General features: G+C 34.6%; 1 protein-coding gene across 1 annotated transcript in view; it reads left to right on the top strand.

The window, feature by feature from the left end:
- The window catches only part of FMN2 (formin 2), a gene marked incomplete at both ends in the record, with an annotated part of 154,537 nt that overhangs the window by 48,993 nt on the left and 82,501 nt on the right, over positions 1 to 23,043 (top strand). The window contains 3 exons of the mRNA XM_084284031.1: positions 1,840 to 3,536; positions 4,658 to 4,802; positions 16,069 to 16,156. Of these exons, the coding sequence (XP_084140157.1) occupies positions 1,840 to 3,536; positions 4,658 to 4,802; positions 16,069 to 16,156 (1,930 nt within the window). The remainder of the gene's footprint in view (positions 1 to 1,839; positions 3,537 to 4,657; positions 4,803 to 16,068; positions 16,157 to 23,043) is intronic.

Consider the following 23,043-nt stretch of genomic DNA (forward strand, 5'->3'; position numbering starts at 1 on the left):
TTATAATATTGTGTGCAAATGTCTGCTGTATTCATTCCTTCACTATTCATCAAAAGCCTTTTTGGATGTCTGGTTTGCATTTCTATTCAAAGTTTGCGAGGGAGAACTAGTTATAATCTATAACTTGCAGTGCAAGCTATGATTCCAGAAAGTTCAGTAACATAGGGGACTGTAAATTTTGATGAAGTGGCTTCAGCATCACATAATAATTGGTTTAGTCTAATAGATACATAAAAAACAAAAAAAAACAAAAACAAACAAACAAACAAAAAAAAAAAACAACAAAAAAAAACCTTTTGGGATTGCCTGAAGATAGCTGAAAAACTAAGATAAACATGAAATTGAAATGTTATGTTTAAGAACCAATTCTGCGCAGAAACAATTTAAGTATTAATGAACATACATTTTATTAATAGTCCCCAGCTGGAAATTAAACTTCATTTACAAGAAAGAAAATTGACTTTTAAATGTTTCATGTGTCAAAGGATGAGATGAAAAACATCTTCCTGAAACAAATCAAGGCAATTAGTATACCAGGTATCGTATGTTTATTTGTAGGCTTCTTTACAAGACTTGCGAAATCTGAATATTTGAAAGATCACCCATAAAGTAAGCCTACAGTCTCATCCATGAAGTTTGGTTTTGTAAAAGGAGGAAAAAAAGCACTAAACTGTTTTGACATAACAATTTGGGAAACCCGTTGGATGAAAAACTTAATCTAAGTGCTTGAACTGATGATGATGGTGACCTCTGCTCCAAATCTTAAAACAAAAAACAAAACAAAACAAAAAAACAAACCAAACCAAAACAAAAAATATTAAAAAGTAAATGGATGTAACTAGAAAAAAAAATCTTTTTTAGAAGACTTGGTATTGTAATGTCACTTCTATTCTATATCCTGACCAACTTTCCTAAATAAGCACTAATGGCAATTTCTGGTCTAAGTTGCTTCTTTTGCCATCTTTATGATAAAGAACATACTGATTGAATTTATTTTTTTAACTGATATTTATTTTAGAAGGAAGGAATTACTGTGCTGTTTAAGGCTCATGCTTTCTCTACTCAATCTACAGTAGACAGGATCAGATATTTCAGAGAAAGATATGAAAAATGTGGAAGCTGACAATTACAGAATAACTATTACAGACAGAAAGCTCTTTCTGATGATACTCGTTCACAGTTTGTTACTTGGCAGAGAAGTTTCAAATTTTAGGTGGGAGGAAAGTTCTCGCCTGATTTTGTCTTACTTCTTTCCTTTCTAAGCATCTGGTTGGAGAAAAGTATTGTTATCCTGTTCTGAGATTAGCTGCTTTCAAGAGGTTCTGCATGCCTAATCTGTATTTTATCATTAACGTATATGTATTGAAATCTAGCAGTCAGTTGTATGTTGAGTCTGTTATGCACAGTCCATGCCTTTGAAGAAACATGTATTTTCAGTTAACTGAATTTAAGTATTGCAGTGCCCTTCCCACCATCATAGCTGTGTATCCAGGTGTACGCACACTCTTACAGTACTAATATTCAATGTTTGATTGTTGTTTTTTTTTGGTCATGGTTATGTGGGGAGAGGGATTGCTCTGGATTTTTAAGTGTAATCACAGTCCAAAACATATTCTTGCTGATGTGATGGTAGTTTCATTCTGAAGCAAGTCATTTTCCTGAAATGTCTTCATATGCTGTAAAATGCAGCTAGCCAAAATATATTTTTTTAAAGGCTTGTTATAACTGGCTTATTTCTGAAGCTCTGGAATACCAATATTCTTGAAGTATATTTTATTTTTTATATAGTGACAAATGTTATCTGATTTGTGTTGATTGCATGTTTATTTTCTTTTAAAGGATGATTTTGAGGTGAAATCAGAGGAGCGTGCCAGTGTCATCCAACAGCTTGAACAAACTATTGAGGATCTGAGGACCAAAATTGCAGAACTAGAGAAACAGTTCCCTGCTACAGATGTACAGCCTGCTGGAAGGGAGCAGGAAAATGAGCATGCATACACTGTGTGCAGGGAACTTAGTATTGTGAATCTTCAAACAAACAGAGAGGAGTATGTGCCCAGAATAGTGTCACAAGCAAGATCTGTACAAACATCACCAATAGAAGATTATTTAACACACACAATGCCTTCAGCCAATGCACTGCCACAGCCCCCCTCACCACTGTACTTGGAAGGGGGCAAAAGTGCAGAGCCAACAGAGAACTTGCCAGCTCTAGAATTACAGCCCACGTTTTGTTCTGAAATCTCCTTAATTCTGTCTCCGAAGCTAATCTCGGTGCCACTGGATGGAAGCCAATCAGTACAGACTACGTCACAGTCGCCTCTTCCAGGACCCAAAGTTAATTTGTCCCTTGCATTTGAAGGAGAGACTAAATTTTCATCTGCTCATCAGCCTCTAAGTACTGGAAATGTGACTTGTAGTGAACATCCCCTTTCTTTGCCCCCAGAGCCCATGTGTAGCATTCCCCCATCACTATCAGGCACTGAACTTGCTGCTCCTGTAACTGGAGTGCATGGTCCTTCCATCACTGCTCTCATGCCTGTGGCAGAAGTACCACCCCCACCACCTCTGCCTGGCGCAGGACTTCCTCCATCTCTTCCTGGCCCAGCAATGCCACACCTGGATCACTCTTTGCCAGGCATCATGATACCACCCCCACAGCTGGTGCCTCCTCCTTCACCTCTGCCAAGTGGGGAGATAGCAGCGTGTCCTCCAGCTCCCCCTCTTCCATGTACTGGAGTCCTACCACCACCACCTCTACCACCACCTCTGCCGGGAGCAGGAGTTCCACTCCCTCCTCCCAGTTGGGGCATCCTTCCTCCTCCTCCTCCACCACCACCTTTACCTGGGACTGCTATCCCTCCCCAACCCCCTCCTCTGCCTGGTCTGGGAATGTCAACAGTACCCACAGCACCACCTCTGCCTGGAGCAGGAGTTCCACTGCTTCCCCCACCTCTACCCAGAGGGGACATCCTAGCCCCTTCTCCTCTGCCGCCACCTCTGCCTGGTGCGGGTGCCCCTCCGCCACCCCCTCCGCCACCTCTGCCTGGTGCGGGTGCCCCTCCGCCACCCCCTCCGCCACCTCTGCCTGGTGCGGGTGCCCCTCCGCCACCCCCTCCGCCACCTCTGCCTGGTGCGGGTGCCCCTCCGCCACCCCCTCCGCCACCTCTGCCTGGTGCGGGTGCCCCTCCGCCACCCCCTCCACCACCTCTGCCTGGTGCAGGTATTGCCCCTCCACCACCTCCTCCACCTCTGCCTGGTGCAGGAGTCCCTCCACCACCACCTCCTTTACCTGGTTTGGGGATGCCACCTCTAGCTCCACCACCTTTGCCTGGAGAAGCACCACCACTTCCACCACCAGTCCAAGGCATTGCCTATCCATCAGTCCAAGTCGGTGGATTTCTTCCTCCTCCTTTACCATCTGGTTTATTTGCAATGGGGATGAATCAGGAGAAAGGGAGCAGAAAACATGTAATAGAACCTTCTCGACCAATGAAGCCTCTTTACTGGACGAGAATTCAGCTCCACAGTAAAAGGTAAATTATATAATTGTGGAGAGGGTGTTCATTTCACTTTAAGACTGTCCTGGTGGTGTCATAAGCAAAATGATTTATTTACCACTGTGCAGGCCTTTGGGAGCCTTGGGGCAAGCAGAATTTTATTTGTAGTTGGGTATTTAAACAGGGTACCCATTCTATTTATAAGTGCAGAAATTCTGAGTAATATTATTTACGCATGAAAGCTCTTTGAAGGCAGTTCTCAGCTGTCCTTTGGAGTTGCATACCATGTGTTAATCAGAAATCCTAAGGTGGCTGTATGCCACTAAGTTTCCATGAATTATTTTCTAAAGAGTTGTACTTGTGCATCCCTCAGCTTTCAAGACAGATTTGGTCTCTCTCTTGAGCAAGAGAGAATAAGTTTTGGTAGTGTTTTTCCTCCAAATGAATGTAAACTGAACAGTTTTCTTTTTTTAGTTTCCTTTGTATGGAGACCTAGAAACCCTTATTTTTCCACATTGCATATTTAGCAGCCAGATTCAAACTGCAGTTTTTTTTTCTTTTTTTCTCTCTTTTTCTTTTCTTTTTTCTCTTTTCTTTTCTTTTTTCTCTTTTCTGTTTTTCTCTTTTCTTGCAGCATAAAGCTACTTTTGTAGCTCTTTTAGTTGATATACTGTAATATGTGGGTTTGGTTGTTGGTGAGTTTTGTTTGTTTGTGAAGTATTATTTCTGGTCATGAAAAAGTGTTTCCTTATTAATCTTTCCTTTGTCTCTGAGTATTGACTGTACAATCCTTCTGCTGTTATTCCTTAACGATGAACTTCTTTCTTTTCAAGTTTTCCTTGCCACTGTCACAAAGGTGATCTGCAAATAACTGTCCATTTCTATTCTTCTGTGTGCTTGTCTTTATAACCTATATACAGCCTGTTTATATTCCTGTGTATGTGAAATGGGTGAAGATAAATGAGTCTGACTCTTTTTTTGGTGAACAAAAAAGAAAATGAAGTATGGGGAGAATCAACAGTATGTCTTATCAAAATATTGCTAGTAGAAGTTAGGCAACAACGTGTAAACTGCTGCTATTTTATTTTCTTCATTCCACCATTTATGACTTTATTTAGTTTGACACTGCCCTACATAGGTCTTTTGCTTAACTTTAGAGATTCTAGTGCTTCACTTGTGTGGGAAAAAATTGAAGAACCTTCCATAGATTATCATGAGTTTGAAGAACTGTTTTCTAAAACAGCTGTTAAAGAGAGGAAGAAACCTATTTCGGACACCATTACAAAAACAAAGACTAAACAAGTGAGTACTCATTTAATTTCAGATCTTTTCTAGGCTAGCTATTACACAATGACAGAATTTTGCATGCAGCTGAGATAAATTTTACATGGATTGAAATTGTTAACACACACACACACACACATATATATATATATAAAGAGAAATAAAAGGAGAGAATGGAGGATGCATTTCTAAGCTTATGTCTGTTAACTAATCATTTCTTTTTTGTTAATTAATTTCAAGTATGTGTTCATTCTTTAAAAATCTGTGCTTTACCTGGTTTAAAATTATCTACTTCAAAACTATTAAAAATAGGTGGTGCAAATATGATGCTTTGAAATTGACTACACATGTGCAGTATATAAATTATTCTGAAGAATTTTATAAATTAAATAATGTAACGGTTGCATACAAATTACCATGACTTCAGAGGAAAATGTTTAAGAATCGAAGTCCTGATGTTGCACCAATCATAATAGTTGTTTGTGTGAGTGTGTTTATATAGTGAATATGAAGTTTACGCATATGAATATGAAAAACACAAGAAAATCTAATATTAAACCATTTTTTGAAAGATATACAAAAAATAAAAATAGAAATATTTTAAATGTGAAAGCTAAACCCCACGGTAAAATTACTGAATCTAAATCTTTAACTAAATAGAAGGCTCTAATCTTGGTATCCATGTCCCAACCAAGTCGTGGTGATATGATCAGTAATTCACAATTAAAATTTCAGGCTATAAAGGAGGTTTGTTTTGTTTTGTTTTTCTAAAATCTTTAATGGTGGTTAAAATTATTGTTTTTACATCTTCATTTGTCTGAAATCAGTTCAAGACTAGGCTGCTCTTTCTATCATTATTTCCACGCGTTTTAATGCTTTATGAGATTTTTTTATTTTATTTTTCCCCGCACACAATGTGCAGTGGTACTCTTCAGAATCTCAATGCGGTTGTGCAGTACATCTTATGTTTGAATATGACCTCTACACCTAGTGGCTCTGGAGATATTATCCCTCACATGCACCCTTTGGTCAGCAGTATAAACATGCAGGTGCTCTTTACTGTGCTGGCAACCTCCTGCAGGCAATAGAACTTGTAGTGAGGTTCGGATTATTGTGCTAGTGTGCTGGATAAAACCTTCACCTTGATGGATGGGCAGGATAGCACAGCCACATGTGATGTATCTGTGTACTACACTAGATTCTGCTAACTGGGATGGGAATAAAGGTAATGGAGTAACCTCTATTGTAAAGGTAGCAGGTTACAGCTTCTATCTCCCTGTCCTGCAACAAATCTCCCATGTGTAAGATCTTTGCTCTTCCCACCAGTAAAAGCCACTTTTCGTGGTCATTCTTAATTAAATCATTGATACCTCTTTAAACTTAAAAAGAAAAAAAAAAAAAAGCAATAGAGGGAAGTGCAAAAGAACGTGATGCTTTGTCTATAAATTGTCAATTTATTCACATTTCATGAGGTTTGGTGATGCAAATCTCTAAACATAATAGAAATTATGTTTATGTTTAAATTTTATTTAATTCTGTGGCATAAACAGTTGTGAAGATAGAAATTATGAATAAACATTACATATTTATTTTAATACTAGCACTTTTTTAATGAAATGACAGAAATACTGTCAATAAATAAAATGCAGATAAAACTAAATGAAAATGACTGTTCTATATGTTTTTGAAAAAACAAGTTGTTTATGACAGAAATTTCAATGCAAAAGTTTAAGGCAATCTAAGTAGTTGCCATAACCTGGACCATACATTCCTGTGGGCTACCTAAATTGACAAAAAAAGTCTTCCATGTGTTTCTCTTCGTCTGTTGATCAAACAAATGCTTACCAAATGAGAGAGAAATTGCCTAATGGAGAAGTCCAATTTGTTGAATGATAGTATTTGGTTAAAAAGTTCAACTGGATAGATAACCAAATGTGCTGTTTCTAGCACAAAAAGGCATCACATGCTTTCATTAGAACTACTGTTAGAACTAGTATCTGTTGCAGATGTCAAAGTTCAATTTTCTTGTGCGTTAATACAGTTTGGGCTTTTCATAACATTGATGTAAGAAAATTAAAGTAGAACAACTTCAAATATGCATACATATTCTGTGAATGCACTCTCAGTAGTTTGGAATGCAGGCCTTCATTTCTGAAATTCTCTTCATTTATACTGCAATAAACACTTGGATAATGAAGTCCATCCATGTTTAGCAGAAGAAACAGGTTTCTTTGGGGGGAAAGCATGTTTGTAATTCCACAAGTATGTTTTTATAGAAAGCACCAAGTGCTGCTTAAGTGGTTACTGACTTACATAGATTCTATGATAGTTATGGGTGTTGTAAAGATCTTACAAATGGTGTTTCTGTAGTGATTTTTACAGGGAAGCATTATGCAAGGCAGATGTATTCTGCCACCTGTTGAGCTGCAGAACAGCACTGTGCAGAACAGAACTGGGATCCACAAAGCTTACTGTACTTTTTACCAGAGAAGTTCTAGTTTGGCAATCTTTTTTTCCTTATGTTAATATGTGGGTATGCTGAGTGGATGTATTGCTTATATGTATTGAATGTAAAATTATAGCTAAACTGGAAATAGTTATCAGGAAAAAAAATGCCCAAATAACTTTCAAATGTATAAAATATTTGGTACTCTATATAAACATCTGATTTTAATAACAATATTTTTATTGTAAGCTGAAATAAAAATGTATTTACAGAAGAGGCCATGGGGGAGGGGGGACACGGGGACAGGAGAAGAAAAGTTCTAGGTAATCTGAAGGAAGATTTGATAATTTTGGGATGTTTAAGTAGGTGAAGTATTATTCTGGAAAACACTGCTGTTCTGCGTGCAGTTATTATATATGACAGTATACGCGTTTGTGTGTGTATATGTAGATATGCATGATGTAATTATTTGTAAATGGTAATCCCTTTTAAAGTGGTAATTTTACATATATTGTTTGCTTTTTCACCCTTGCAAAATATTGTTTCTATTTTTTCCTTAATATGATTATCTGCAAATATCTTAAGACAATATAAATCAATAATTCTTGAAAAAAAACATATTGCATCTTGCTTTGGGTGAAGGAGATATTAAAATCCATTCCAGAACCATAAAGAAAGAGGAAAAATGAAGGGTTAATATTTATTTGTGAATGTAGCTGATTTTATTCCTACTGTCTCTTGTTTGGTGCTATGACAAAAGCTGTGATATATTTTCCTTTGATAATACGCGTATGTCAAATTCTCAGCTGCTGTAAATGTGTGCAGGCTCACTAAATGGGAATGCCTAAGTAGGCTCAAATCTTCAAAGAAAGCCCTTTATGGGCTATATTATAGGTAGAGCTGCCATCGCTACCTATTAAAATGGTATGGCTTTCATTATAAGTTATAACTTCGCCAAAAGTTAGCTCTTGAGCTGCAAATTTTTTTTTTGTTGCTTTTTTTCCCCACACTGGGTGTCTCGTTCGTTTTTCCAATGTTTTTTAAAAAAAAAGAAAAAGAAAAAAAAGAAAACAGCCTGGTTTTGCTCATGTCCACATAGCTCTATAGGCTTGAAATATGTAAAAATGTTATCAGCTACATGCCTTCTGTAAGTTCTATAAAGGGTTGCTTAAATTTCACTATTTTCCAAGTTTTATGAAATCTCAGTTCCTGTAGCTTGGAAGAGATTTCAGATATAATTCTGAAGACTTTTTCCTAATCTTGTAGTGGTAGATAGGAAAACAGGGACTGAGGGGGGAGATTAAGATGAATAACTGAGGGGGGACTGAAGAACAGAGGAGATCTGACAGATGTAAATATACATGTAGAGCAAGGTAGGTATAAATCTATGTCACCTCTTACTCCATCTAAAGTAATTTCTCTCAAAAACCTATTATGAATCTAAGTATTCTTGATGTGGGTGGTTCCTGTCAGCAAATAGTGTACCTCATCAAGACTACACTGTTTAACCAAGTAAAAGATGAAAACTTGCTTTTGGATTGTCTTGTTCAACCACTCTGTCTAGTTACAGTATCAATCTTAGTTACCTGTCGGGATAGAATTTTTCATAGGCTGTATTCCATACCTGCAGCAGGCTGTGGAATGAGCACAGTTCTTAATGATGAACCCTGGTTAGTTAGTAAATAGAGCTGATACCAGAATAACAATGTTTTTATTGGTAGTTGCAGCACTTAAAAAAAAAAAAAAAAAAAAAAAAAATGTAATCAGAAAAGCAGGAAGAAAAAGGGTTATATTTTAATTAAGGCAAATACTAAAGAATGATGTAAATTCAATATTAAAAACTTAATTATATGGAGAATGTTGGCTAGTGTACACCAAATAGATAGTAGAAAAGTAGTGTATGATGAGAAAATCTTAATATGACTGTCAGCATAACAGGTAGACAAAAGGGACTGAATTGAGTTGCACAGATTTCTTTCCTAACTTTGAATCATTGTCTTAAAAGCCTTCCTGATGATCTTTTAACTGTATTTCTGAAAAATAATACACACTTAAATCTAGTGAACTTTTCAAGTACAGACCATATGTTTATAATCTATCACGTAAATGAAAGAAAAATGTTGAAGATATTCTCATATGGAAAGTCCACTATTAATCTATTGACATTAAGATTTTAATCTCCTACTTCCACCCCAGAAAATAAATAATAGGTTACTGAAGTTTCGTTCTGTTTCAAAAGCTTTAGATGCAAACAAGATGTATCAATAAAAGTGTTTTGTTAATGATTTCAGCATTTTTGAATTTTTAAGTTGAACATAAAGAAGCTGTGGTAATAGAATACCCCTAGGAATAAAATACCACATAAAAATAAGTATAAATTGTTAAATACAGTAAATGCCACATTGAATTAACAGATAAAAGATTATTCATGTTTATTCATTAACAAGGAAGACATGAAGGGAGAAATATATATATATATATATATTATTTATTTATTTATTTATTTATTTGAAAAGGAGGATTAGTTTCCTCTGCAAATAGGTGAGGCACTGTCTTAGGGAGTTTTCTTATCCACATTTATTGATCAGTGTCACTGGCACAACTATTTCTTGTGATTTTGTGCATTCTCCAGGCAGTTGGGGTTCTGTTGCCCTGACAGACAGGAATTATGGAAGACTTGTCTGATATGTTGCTTTTTGTTTGTACATAAATATGTAATGATGTTATTTATGAAATTAAATATCTCATTTGTTTTGCTTGTAAGACTGATTTTTTGAGACACTGTTTTTTTTAATATGGTATCTTTTTTTTACCTCTGCTTTTCTTCTTTATGTGGCTTGTTGGATATGTTGTTGCTATATGACTTTTTATTTTTCTTGTTATTGCATTATCTTCAAAATTCTTTGTTGCAAGCACAATATTACCTGACTGCATCCATGTATCAAATTTGTGCCTGTTCAGGCTTCCCAGGTTGATGTTTTCTAACTATGTACATTTCTTATTCTTGTTTCCTATTACTGCTTTCTTGTATTTAGATCACAGATTTGTTTCTCTATTCTGTATGTGTATCCTCATCTGAAATGTTCTGCTGACCTATTGGCTTGTTTTAGCTGCTGCTGCTTAAAAGCTTACATATTCTGCATGAACAAGAAGGGCTATGCTCATTTCTTAACCAGAGGTGCAATGTAGAGTGCCTCATTGTGTTCCTTTATGAATTGGAAGATCTATGTAGGGGAAGGTCATAGTGAAAGTTTGTTGAAGTAAAGGGTAAAGTAGGCTTTGGGTTGAAGTGAGTGAGCGGTGGCTGTTCTGTGAGTTTGAAAGCTGCACATCTAAAAAGAGTAACCCAGATCTTGAATCCCAGCAGAAATAGCTGCCAGCCTGGGCTGTGTACAATTCTTGGTGTACCTAAAACCATCAAGTTGAACAGACATCTTAGTTACAGACATCTTTCAAAGGAGACTGATGATCACACATTTCCATACAGTACTTCTGTATCTTTCAAATACATTCTTATCCATCTCAGCTTGAATGGCTGAGAGGACCATGGTGCATTTCTAACTCTCTCAGTACAAGGGCTCAGTGCACTGGACATTGTAGCGTTAGGCGCCATCAAGGGAAAAAGGAAGAGAGCATGGATATATGATTTTTTTTTTTTTTCCTCCCATCTCTCTGCCTACCTTTGTTGTGCTAAGAAGGCAAGAAGCAAAACTTTTTAGTGCAGTAGATTTTACATCTGATCGGGAAAAAAAAAAAAAAAGGAAAAACAAAAAAGCAAAAAAAGGTTACTTCAGAATTAAATGTGTAGATTGAATGGGTTTCACCTAAAAATTTGAGATTTGTACACTGAATGGGATGGTTTATTTGAAAAAAAAAAAAAAAAAAAATCTGTTTAACTTGTATGAGTGTACTTAACTGTATTTCTATCAGATCCTAACTGACTTTAAAAGCTAAACAGATTTTTGGTGTCAGCCTGAAAATCAAGTTGTTAAAATTATTTTTTAGTTGTTGTTTTTAAAGTATCAAAAGACTTTAGATGAGAGTGTTGATTTTTCTGATGATGACTTAGAGTTTAATGCACATTTTTCCTTATGGCTATATTTTGTTGCTTAGTGCTGATCAGTACAAACAGCAACAACAAAAAGCTGCTAAAGAAAAGCAGACAGCTGTAATTGAAAGGTTTCACTGGGATTTGACTGTAACCATATGTCTTCCCTTAAAAGTGGGAATACTAAAGCTTTTCCTACAGTGGGTTTTTCTGTTTGTATTTAAGATCATGGAATATCTCCCACTAGGTATAGTAAATAGCCTATTGATTTCTCACATTTCTGCTTTTTTTCTCCATCTTTTCACTTATCCTTTTTTTCCTTTTTTTTTTGTCTTCCTGATTTGATCAATTAATATTTTATGAGATAAAGAAATTGGGCATGCAACATCTCTTGCAAAAATTATCAAAAGATGTAATTGCATTCCTAACGTGAGTGCACAGTGACAAGGTTGTTCACAGCAGTTGGGCTGATGACCTGCAATAAAAAAAAAATGCTGAGTGCATTGCAGACCATGCATGAAAATTCTAGTTTTAATACTTAATTTCTGATGATATTTTAGCTTGTTGGATTTTTATTTTTTAAGAGGTTATATTTTAGGCTGTCACTTGTGTTATTAATCAACCCATGGAGATATTCTGACAATTATAAACGGAAGAGGTAAACAATTAGAAACTAAAATTTTAAGTACCTCAATCCTTTAGATGATGAAAGAAGGAGTAACTGTAATTGTGGTACACAAAAATGAGTCAAACTGTCAAAAAAGAGCTTTAGGTATGAAAAAAATAACTTCCTTGTGATGCATATTTAATGTAGATAATTTAAACTTTGCTATTTATCTCCATTCCCCACTCCGGTCCTTAAAATTAATATTGTGATTATTTTAATGGGGGAAATTTAAGCACTTTTGAGTCTCCAGTTGAGGAACACAATGATTCTGTCTTATTACTGTGTATCTGAATCTAAGCTAGTAATTTTTCTAAGCTAAGTAATTCTTCAAATGAAGTGATATAAATCAAGTTCAATTAAATCAGTACATGCAGTCAGCACAGATTGTCTTTTAGATAGTCAGGAATGAGTGTTATTTTATATGTAAGTAGAAATGTTTGATCTCCTGCTGCACCAAAATTCCTCAGTACTTGGCATAGTGCCTGTTTCTCCTCTCACACCATCACTAGCCAGAAGTCACTTCTGGATTTACCTTAAAGGAAAATAAACTCAGAAGAGCGTTACATTATTCTGTTTATATCTATAAGGAGCCAAGGATATCCACGTGAAGGATGTGATGGGTCCAATTCTTTGACTGTATATTTTACAAATGTAAAATTTTACATTTGAAATACACTGAAATCCATAGAAAAGAATTGTTGAAATAATGCTTGGTCAGATGATTTCTGCATTACTGCCATGATCCAGTTTTTAAAGATCTGGTTTGGAACTTCCGTATTTCTGTATCCTCTCTGCAAAAGTTACAAGCTACAAGTATTTGTACAGGGGAGTTTCCTGCTTATGAGTTTTTGTACTCTTCTGTAGTTTTTCTTAGCCAGTGAGAACCATGGAATAATTTTTTGCTTAATGCTAGCGGTCAAAATCGGAACCAGAGAACGAAGCATTTCAGAATTCCATGCATTAACTAAATATTATTCTGGGGAAAGGGAATCTTTGTATTTTTGCTTCAGGGTTCTCATCAAACATGTGTCTTGCATTACCTTTCACTAAATATCTTTTTGACTGGTTTTGCTTGTGTTAAACAATCAGGAACAATTTGGCATGTAGTTTGTTTACTGCTTAATGATGAAGACTACTCAACAATTAGAAAGTTTGTCCTGGAGTTTAGGCTTCAGATAACATCTCTAGCTTCCTTTTTATTTATTTTCAAATTTGTTTAAAACGCAAAGGTCCAGGACCCAGACTAAAAAGGAGTTGTGTATTGTGTCTGAGGCTTTAGATCTTGTAGAGATTGGATTTATCAATCTTCTGGTGTTCCGCCTTTAAATGGCGTCACTAGTCTGTGGCCTGTAGGCCTAGACTGCAGCTGATTTATTTCATTGTTTTATTTTTAGTGGGAATTGCTTTAGGCACTTATGCTAATATTCATATTTTCTGAATTAGTGTTTTATTGTTACAACCATTCTATTGGAAAGCTCTAATATTCATGCAATTTACTAAAAATGGGAATGAATGAATGAAGATGAGTATAAAAGTTGACTTAGAGCATACATTTTTAAATAAAGCCAGACAAAATCTGTAGTTGCTATATAAAAATGCTTTACCTGATGCTATTCTGCACACCATTCACCTGACTCTTTTTCACAGAATTTCACAGAATTTCTAGGTTGGAAGAGACCTCAAGGTCATCGAGTCCAACCTCCAACCTAACGCTAACAGCCCTCCACTAAACCATATCCCTAAGCTCTACATCTAAACGTCTTTTGAAGACTTCCAGGGATGGTGACTCCACCACTTTGGTACTTTTTGATGAATAATCAGAATTTTGGTAGAAAGGGTGACCTATTGTGCATAGGGACATCACTTTTTTTTTCCCTGTTATCACAGGCAGAATGCATCAGTCAGTAAATAATTATCCTTTTATTCAGCAGGTCTCTTTAAGAATAAGCCTCTTCTTTTTTTTTTCTATTAACTTTTAGACCAAATTGCTGTTAGAGAGCAGGACTCAAAGGCATTTACCGGGCCTCTAAATCTGGTCCTGTAAGAAATCACATTCTAATCCGCACCATAAGCACCTAGTTGCTTTATTTTGTGGCTCCTTTTTTTTTTTTTTTTTCGTCTTGCTTTGGTTCCTTTGCTATATTTGTAGTCCTCACGTTGGTAGTTCTGAGATTTAGATTGATGATGAGTGGTAGAAATAGTGTTTTCACAATTTTAAGCTAATATAGTAGTATGTGGGTACTGATAATAGCTTCTTCTCACAGAGAATTCTCATATTATTTGTCCTAGCTTTATCTAAGTTATGGGCTTAAAATAGATTTATGTTCCTTATAGGAAACATTTAATAATTATAGCCTATTAGAAGGCTAGTGTAGGATATCTTAGTTATATTTTTCTGAATTATAATAGTTTTCCTTCATAAAATTTGTCTGTTATATCCTATTCTGTAAAATTTTGATTTAGTCCGTTTGACTTCAATTTTTAATTTCCTAATATATCACATGTGCTAGATATTGCCTAGGCACTTGCTAACTTCTGACAGATGACATCAATATCTGTGCCTTGGATTTGTTTCTTTAACCTTTGATCTACAGTTATGACATACCTGATTTCTAATTTTAATTTTTTTGTTGTTGGTGGTGGTGGTGTTGGTGGTTGTTGTTTTGTTTTTTTTCAGTTCATTTGCAGGGAGCAGTATTTTTCACTTTGCTGTAATCAGAAATCTGTTAGGAATCTATCAGGAAAGGAAAATGAAATACCTGACACACTGTTGGTTGTGTAGGTTTAAGGTTGCCCAGTCAAGCACATTATCAGGAAACCCATTCTGCAAGCACTGTGACTTTAGCTTCCTTTTCTAGGCAGGCCCTAGTGGAAGAGTTCTGTGTCATGGTTTTACTTCTCTTCAGCTGCAGCTCAGACATCAACTTACAAACTTGTGTGTGAAAACTTGATTGAATCAAAGGTGGCCACAGGGTGGCCATCTTGTGGGTACTTTTATACGTTTTAAGATGTGGATTGGATTTTGACGTTCGTTACTCAAGCTATCTTATTTTTTTACATAATCTAATTTCTTCTAATTGATTACTAAATTATTTTTTTCAGTGGGTCTGTAGGTGATACAGCATTTCAATGCTAATATAGAAATTACGTAACTTGAAAAAAATATGTATGTACTACCTGACTGAAATGTAAAAATAACTTGAATTTACAGATCAAATTGTTTTTTTTTCGCCTTTCCTCCAAATAATTGACAAAGGTTTTTTTTTTTTTCTTCAGCATGTTTAGTACAATGTAAAACTTACCAAACTGAGTTGATTAAATATTAACCTCTTTCATCTGTATAATGGTTATAGCCCTACATTGAAAATGTCTTTATCTAAATTCACATTGTTTTACAGATATGGATCCTTTTCTGGCATTACTTGCTTCTCATATTAGTGATGTAAAATTTACAGCCAGCTTAATTCAAATAGACTGTCTTCCACAGGATTCTAAGCTGTGAATTACTTGTTGCTTTTATGCTTGCAAAGCAAATATGCACAAAAAAAATATTTTTCAGTGGCTAATTTTAACTCCCTAGGGCAAGAAATTTTGAGGACTTTTTTCTATTATTTTAAAAAAATAAATAAATAAAAAGCTTTGAGACCTTCTGTATTCCCTAAAAGTGATCAAAGAAAATACCAATATGTACGTGGTTATTTTGCTTTTTAAATAAAATTCATATTGGCGCCTACTACGTCAAACTTTCAAATAAAATACAAATTCTCACAGTTCTAGCTTACATCAAAGATGGAAATTATTGTGTGGTTTTTGGAAACCAAAGCATTTCCAAGATAGACACAGTTGGATTTTTTTATATGACAGCCTGTTTCATACACTTAGTAACATCAGTGTGAAGTTGAAAGTGTGCATCCTGATGAAGAATGAAGTCTAGGGGAAATTTTATAGTGACTCTTTTAAGATTAAAATTCAGCTAGATGACATTTACACTTGTGATGGATTTGTGCAGTTGAAACACTTAAAAACAATAAAAATACTCACTATTAGTTTGTTATTAGTAATACAAAATATCTTGTAACATTTTAATGCAGGTGGATACTAATAGATGGGTTTCTTTTGGCAGGTTGTCAAGTTGTTAAGTAACAAAAGATCTCAAGCTGTTGGAATATTAATGTCTAGCCTTCATTTAGACATGAGAGACATTCAGCATGGTAAGTGAAATAGTTATTGTTGATTCTAGCTTAGATTGCATTGTTAATAATTTGGAAATGCTTATTATATTTATCTTTTGATAGGTCAAAAAAATCAAGAGGGTTTTTTCACACTTTAATTTTCTGAAAATATCAGATGTCATTCCCCCCCCCCCCCCCCCCCCCCCCCGTAACGTATTCTGCATAGAAAACAAATATTGATAATTTGCAGAATTGCCTCCCACAGTTCTGGGCATCAACTACCTGAGTGGTGTGAAATCTAGACTCTTTGATTTTGGTCTTTCTGTGGAAGAAAGTTTGTTTCTAATTCAAAGATCCCAAAGGTATATCCAGAAAAATGAATTGTAACATTGGATTGTTTTGCTGTCTAAAATAGTTCTTATATTTGGATTAGCACAAACTGGAGTTGTTTCATCTTCAACAGCTGTTTATAATGGGAGATTTGTTGGAAGGACTGTAATACTTCTCACATTTATGCTAAGAGACAGTAGTGCAAAAAGGTGAAAAGTGGAATTGTATTTATATTCAGACCATCCTTTATGTTTCCCAAAGGCTTTGGATAGATTTGAAGCAGACTGAACTGTCCTGTGAAGTGCCAGCCTATCTATTAAATAAATGTGGTTTCAAGTATAACACAGACTTCATAAATCACAAAAACATCTTGTGAACTTTCTAGGCTACGTATTTACAGCCATGCATTCAGTTTACTATGATTTGCTTATTTTGTGAAATTATTCATAAATAGAAGCAAATTTCAGTGCACTCTGTCAGCTAATGAGTAACTCTTAATCACAACTTTAAGTTTTTATTAAACTGTTTTGATGGTTACTAGACTTCCTCAAGCTGAAGCACTTAAGAGCAAGGCGCCAGTACTGGCGCCAAGAAGTACTTGGTATTTCCAAAGCTGGCAGATGTAGTTCAGTTAAGTCATAGAGCAAAATCTGAAAACAATGATATGGTCCTTTCCTTCAGTCAAATATTCAACTTGGTTTCAGTTAATAATGAGAACCTTATGAACAAAGGAGTCCGCCTAACATCTGTGTCTGTGGTAAAGCCAACACAAGTTCATTGAAAATTTGCTTGCTTAACATGCAACACTAACAATAACATGGCATGAATGTCAGTAGTTGAAGGGGTCAAACAATATTATGCTTAACCTTTATCCTACTGCAATATTAAGTACACGTGATCATCTAACAGCTATGTGCAGATTTTGTATATTCCTCCTTCAATAGCTGCTTTTTAAAAACAATAGTTTTTGCAAAGGAGATTTTAGTAGTGTTTTTACTTCCTAGCTGTTCAGAAGTGATTGAAAAAATATAAGAGAATTTTTTTCTGATGGGATGACTTTGGGAAATTCTTGGAAGATCCTTTTGTTAAAAATGCTTTTGTTGCTTTTTGTTTAACATAAAATAGGCATGCAGGAAAGGTGTTGAGGAAGAGAAAAGAAATTCATGTGTTGGGAGTAGGAAAAATAGAGCTGAGATCTCAACAGAAACATTTGTGGCATTGGTAACTCCATGCAGAGTTTTCTGAGTGATCTAGCCATAGAGTCTGTGAGAGAAGTTATAAAATCATAGAATATTTAGCTTCACCTTTATGTATGTACTATTTTTACTAGTTTGTTAGACGAGTAAGGATTGAGAGAGAGTGTTTCATAGCTTGCTTATCTGCTACAGTTTGAATAGTCTAATGAGGAAGTGCTATCAAAAATTAAAATGTTGAAATAAAAACCTGCATTAGCAAAATAATGATATATTTGCTTTTATATACATTAAGATTCAAGATGCATGAGAATAAGTACAGTAAAATAATGGATCAGTGTTTGGTCCTCTAGCCCAGGACTTGAGTAGTCTTCTTGAGGTTTTACTTTGTTTACTGTATAATGACATGAAAATTTACTTCTATCTTGCTCAGTACAACACAAGAATTTTTTTTATTTTTGTGAATCTGAAAGCCAGTCAAACAAAACATTTTTCCCCCACTTTGACTATTTGTGGCACCAGGAAACTTTCTTCATAGGCATTTTTCTGAATATCTCTTTTATTACATCTAAAGGATATCTGGTGGAAGTAGAGTTAATGAATATAAAAATATGTGAATTGCAGAAAAACTGTAGGGATTTTTGTTTGTTTTTACTGACCTAGAAAAATACCCAGAAAGAGGGGAGAGTATTTCAACGCAGTGTGGTATTCAATCTGATATTCCTTGGTTTGCATGCTATTGTGTTTTATTTTTCTAACAGCTTAGACAAATTTCAAAATGTTACAGAAACAGAAGGGAAAACAATTGTGATAGCTATGAGTTCACCTAATACATTTATGATTTCAAATTTTAATCCACACTGTTTTTAATTAAAATGCTAAAAATACCTTGAAACCTGGCCTAATGTTCTAAAGGTTGGTGGGTTTTTTTGGTTGGTTGATTTTTGGAGTTAAAAAAAACATAGGTGAAATATTGTCTGTAAAAATGATCTTTGAAAGCTTGTTTTGGAAACTTGAAAATTTCGGATTTTTTAAAATGATCTAGAACATTTAGTGACTTTTTCGTGCATGTGTGATCAGATGTCATTGAATGGAAGATCTTAGACTACTGCACTATTAGCTAAATAGATTTTGATGATGATGATGATGATATTGTTAAGCGTCTGCTGGAAGAATTGCATTTGTTTGCTCCTGACTTTGCGTTGGGATTAGTAAAACAAACTCCAAAATCCTGGCTGCTGTTTAAATATTTTTACAGTGTGGAAGGAGCAGAGCGTATTTGTACTGAGCTCTAGTACATGTTTCTAGTAGTGCTGTCAAGTAGGATGGTTTGATTTCTTGTTCTTTTTGTTATGTTCTGTTTGTGTTTTTGTTGTTTTTCTTTTTTTTTTTTCTTTAATTCTAATTACTAACAGAACTTCTAGCTAATTTACCCAGTCTAGGCTAGAAACTGTAGGAATTGTAAGAAATGTTCTCTTTAAATTCAATGCCATTTTTCTGTTATTAGTATGAAAATTAGTCCTCACGGTTTCTCTGGTTTCATGCAACATTTTACTGACACCTATTCCTTATACACCTATCAACTATGCAAAACACTTAATCCAGATATTTTGCTTGCTTTTTATGTTCACTGTACCACAAATCTCCCTCATTCATCCTATCCAGTGTTATGTTCTCACTGGAAATACACATGCATTTGGCAGCATGATACAGCCAAAGCTTGAGAAATACCAAACAAGCACTTACATATTTTTCTTTTATAGCTCAGATTTTTTTTCCTATTTTTTCTTTGTGCTTAAATTTGAGATCCCACAAGATTGCAGTAAACTGTATTTAGTAGTCTATGATTAACACCCCATATGTTAGTATATAATTGCATGCTAAGCATGTCTCTTAAATACCTTCAAACACAAGAAATAGCTACAATTTCAAATGATTGTTATATGTTGCCCAGAACATAGTTGTCAGTTCCCTCCCTGATCAATTAGTTATAAGGATACAGTATGTCCTCTGCTTGTTTTTATCTTTATGCATGTTAACAAGTGCAGTAGCAATAGCAAAAACTTCTAATACATAAGGGAATAATGCAGAAGAAAAAAAAATAAAATAAACCAAAGATGTCAAATAGAAGGAAAGCAAATTTTATGTTTCATGAAAATGTTATATTCCCTACATAGTCAGATTTTATACAGCATTTATTTTCAGAATAGAAATTAATCTTTTGTTGAACAAAGTTATTTTAGGCTGAACATGTCTTGTAAATGTTGAAAGAAGACTGGCAAAAACAACATAAGCAAATCTGTCTTTTGAACTTCTCTGAAATCTTTTCCAATTAAGTAAGTTTCTTTTAACGTGGTTTATCATTTCAGGCATTGTGTTACTTCTGATATTGCTGCAATAGTGTAACTGTTTCTCTAAAGCTTTGCATACTGCCTCCTGGTTGCCCTATTTCTGTTGAAAGTAGTTTAGAGACTTCTGCATCAGATCCACCCCTCCCTTCCCTTTCTAAGGACATCCTCATTTAATAATAGCTATTTTTCTGTGATGCTTGTAATCCACAAAATTTGGTAGAGGTACCTGTCTTGATCTGATAATTGGAAGGAAAAAAAAAAAGTACAGAAGACCAAAGCTATTTGTGTTACAGCTCTCAACTCATTGTTGGTCAGTGATACTATGAGAGAAGGAAAGAAAGGAAAAAGAGCTGTGGAGAGGTAGGCAGGTTCACCTACTAGTTGTTAAAGCCTGACCTTTTAATCTGGATTGGAGATTATTTTACTGAAAGTTGCGTTCCGCTACTAACAGAGGTACAACTGTGTACAACAGACATAGTTTCTGCTCTGAATTCAAAAGACAACTGTGCAGGAAGTGGATGAACATCCAATGTTAATGGACAAAATAAATGCTTAATCTTTAATATGAGGCTATTTGTGATAGATGAACACGAGAGAATCTTGGTTTTGTTTTCTCATTTGACTGCTCACATAGACACAAATGATGAGCTGGGAAAAACTTTGTCAAACATTAACTGAATTATTTCACTGGAGGAGGAGGGAAAATCTCTCATGCTGCATTATTTGAAGGTTCTGTGCAGGAATTCTTTGCTCTCATTAAACTACGATGTAGTCTACATCTATGTGTAGAGATGCTCTAAATGGAAAGCATTCAGGAAAAAATGACTCAATCTGGAAACTAAGACTCAACATTAGTTTATCATATTAAAGGTCCAGAGGTACTCTATTCAGTATTTATCAGTATTTATTGTAAATAGGACATTAACAATACGTGTCTATAAATGTAATCACTTTAAACTCATAGAATCAAATTATTTATCAGGAATGGATATCTTCTCAGAATGAATTTTACGGTTTAAACAAATTAAGTTGTAAAATAACATGATTGGTTCAAGTTTTTTGGACTTTGTTAAACTAGAAGACAAACTAGATGACCAAAATTCTAATTTCTGTCATTTTAGGTTATGAATAGAATACAAAGTCCTGAAGTAGATATATAGATCAGTTTTTAGGCAAGGTAACAATTGTGCATTTTCTTAAAGGGATGATCCATAAAGTGATTATAGTCTGTGTAAGTTAATTACAAAGTTAGAAACTTTACCTGTTCTGGTTTATTTATTTTTATTTTTATTTTTTATTTTTTTATTTTTTTTTTACTTTATCAAATATTGCGCATTTTGACAGCTTAAAAACTTTTTCAAGATCTAGGGTCAAGCTTCCCTTTGATAGCCTTTCCAATGTGTGTTTAGATCCTTCCAAGACACCACAAAGAAAAAGGTTTGTTGGTTTGGCCTTTTTCTGTCTTGTGCATTAGCACTTCCTTGAACCTTGATAGCATTAAAAGCCAGTCCCAAGTAGTGATAGAGAGGGGACTGGAAGGGACCTATCCTGTGAGATATTCTGAAGGCTTATTCCATTGATCATGGGGCAACAAAGCTTCCCCATGGGGTTAAGTTGTTAGAAGTCAAGGAAAAATATAACCTCAGTTATTTTTTGCCTATACATGCAAATGAATATATACTACTAATATATATTATAATAGCAACAAATCCAGGTATGAAGGACAGAAATGTTCACATCAAGAAAGGAACCAAATTTTGGTTTCCATGCAACACGCTTTTGGAATTTACAATTTAAAAATATGTTTATAGAACTAAATACATTTTTCTGTAATGCCAAATACATTTTAAATAAGGAAAAATTATATTGAAATTTTTAACAATATTTGAATCGGCAGAGACTAATTATTGCCACATTGGATAGTTTGGCTAATTAAAAATTTTTGTTGTTGTTAAAAACATATGAATGTAATTTAATAGAAAAGTTTTGTAAGAAATGTAAGAACTGTAACTGCATTGTTTGTCTGTTGTTTCATTCAAAACGCTTTATTTTTTTCTTGGAAGTCTGATTAACTTTGCAGCATTGAACAAAAAGTTTCAGGAAAGTTCTGTTCTACCCAAAGAAAAAAAAATCACTACTGTTATTTCTTATTTGTGTACTGTGTAGTCAGTCACTTGTGAGAGGGATGACTATGAAATTCTGAGTAGAAAAGCAATAAAATGCTTGCTGTTCACATCAGTACCATGCAAAAACAGGGAAGAAAGGAAATATTTTTACAGAATACAAAATGAAGAAGGAATCTTCTTCAGTGCCATATTTTTATGTATTGCTGAACCAAAGAAATATTTTAACGTTATGAACATTATGAACATCTTATTAATTGACTTAAGAATTTACGAAGCAGGAACAAATCTCTTCTTGCAATAGCGCTTTGTAATGCAGCTCTTTAGTCACACATTTTTTCATTGAGTTGAAAGTTTTTGGAGGAAAGGATGCTTGCCACAACATTTAGTGATGTGTTTTTTAGGCTTAAATATATTTATACATATGCTTTCAGATGTATAAAAAAATAAATGCCTCATGTCTACAGAAGTTAGAATCTAATCTCAATCCAAATTAATAAAAATGAAAACAGTAAAACTTGCAAAATGGACCCATACTTTTTTTATCATTAGTTGTATGCGTTTTTTTTCCCTTCTTATCATTCCTTGCTTAAGAAAGAAATTAAAATTGTATACTGTATTAGGCCAAATAAAGATCTGTCTAGCTTAGTACACAATCTCCTGTGTGGATAGCAAGGAAGTAGGAGAAAACAGAGTGGCACTGACTGAATTTCATGTAATTTTATAGATCTCTATCTTTTTTTTTTTTTTAATTTTTTTGCAGTAGTAGTCTTTCTCTAAACAAATTGAAAATTTTGTTGGAAAGACCTTCACACACACTGCCTATATTTCTGTTCTTCCCTGTCACCAGTCTACCATCCATAGCTCTCTTTCTTCTCTTTGCAAAAAAGTTGACTAGCTCTGCAAGTTATTTTTCAATATTTATGTGC

Source organism: Netta rufina (assembly GCF_964035555.1).
Source record: "Netta rufina genome assembly, chromosome: 3".
Lineage (NCBI taxonomy): Eukaryota > Metazoa > Chordata > Aves > Anseriformes > Anatidae > Netta > Netta rufina.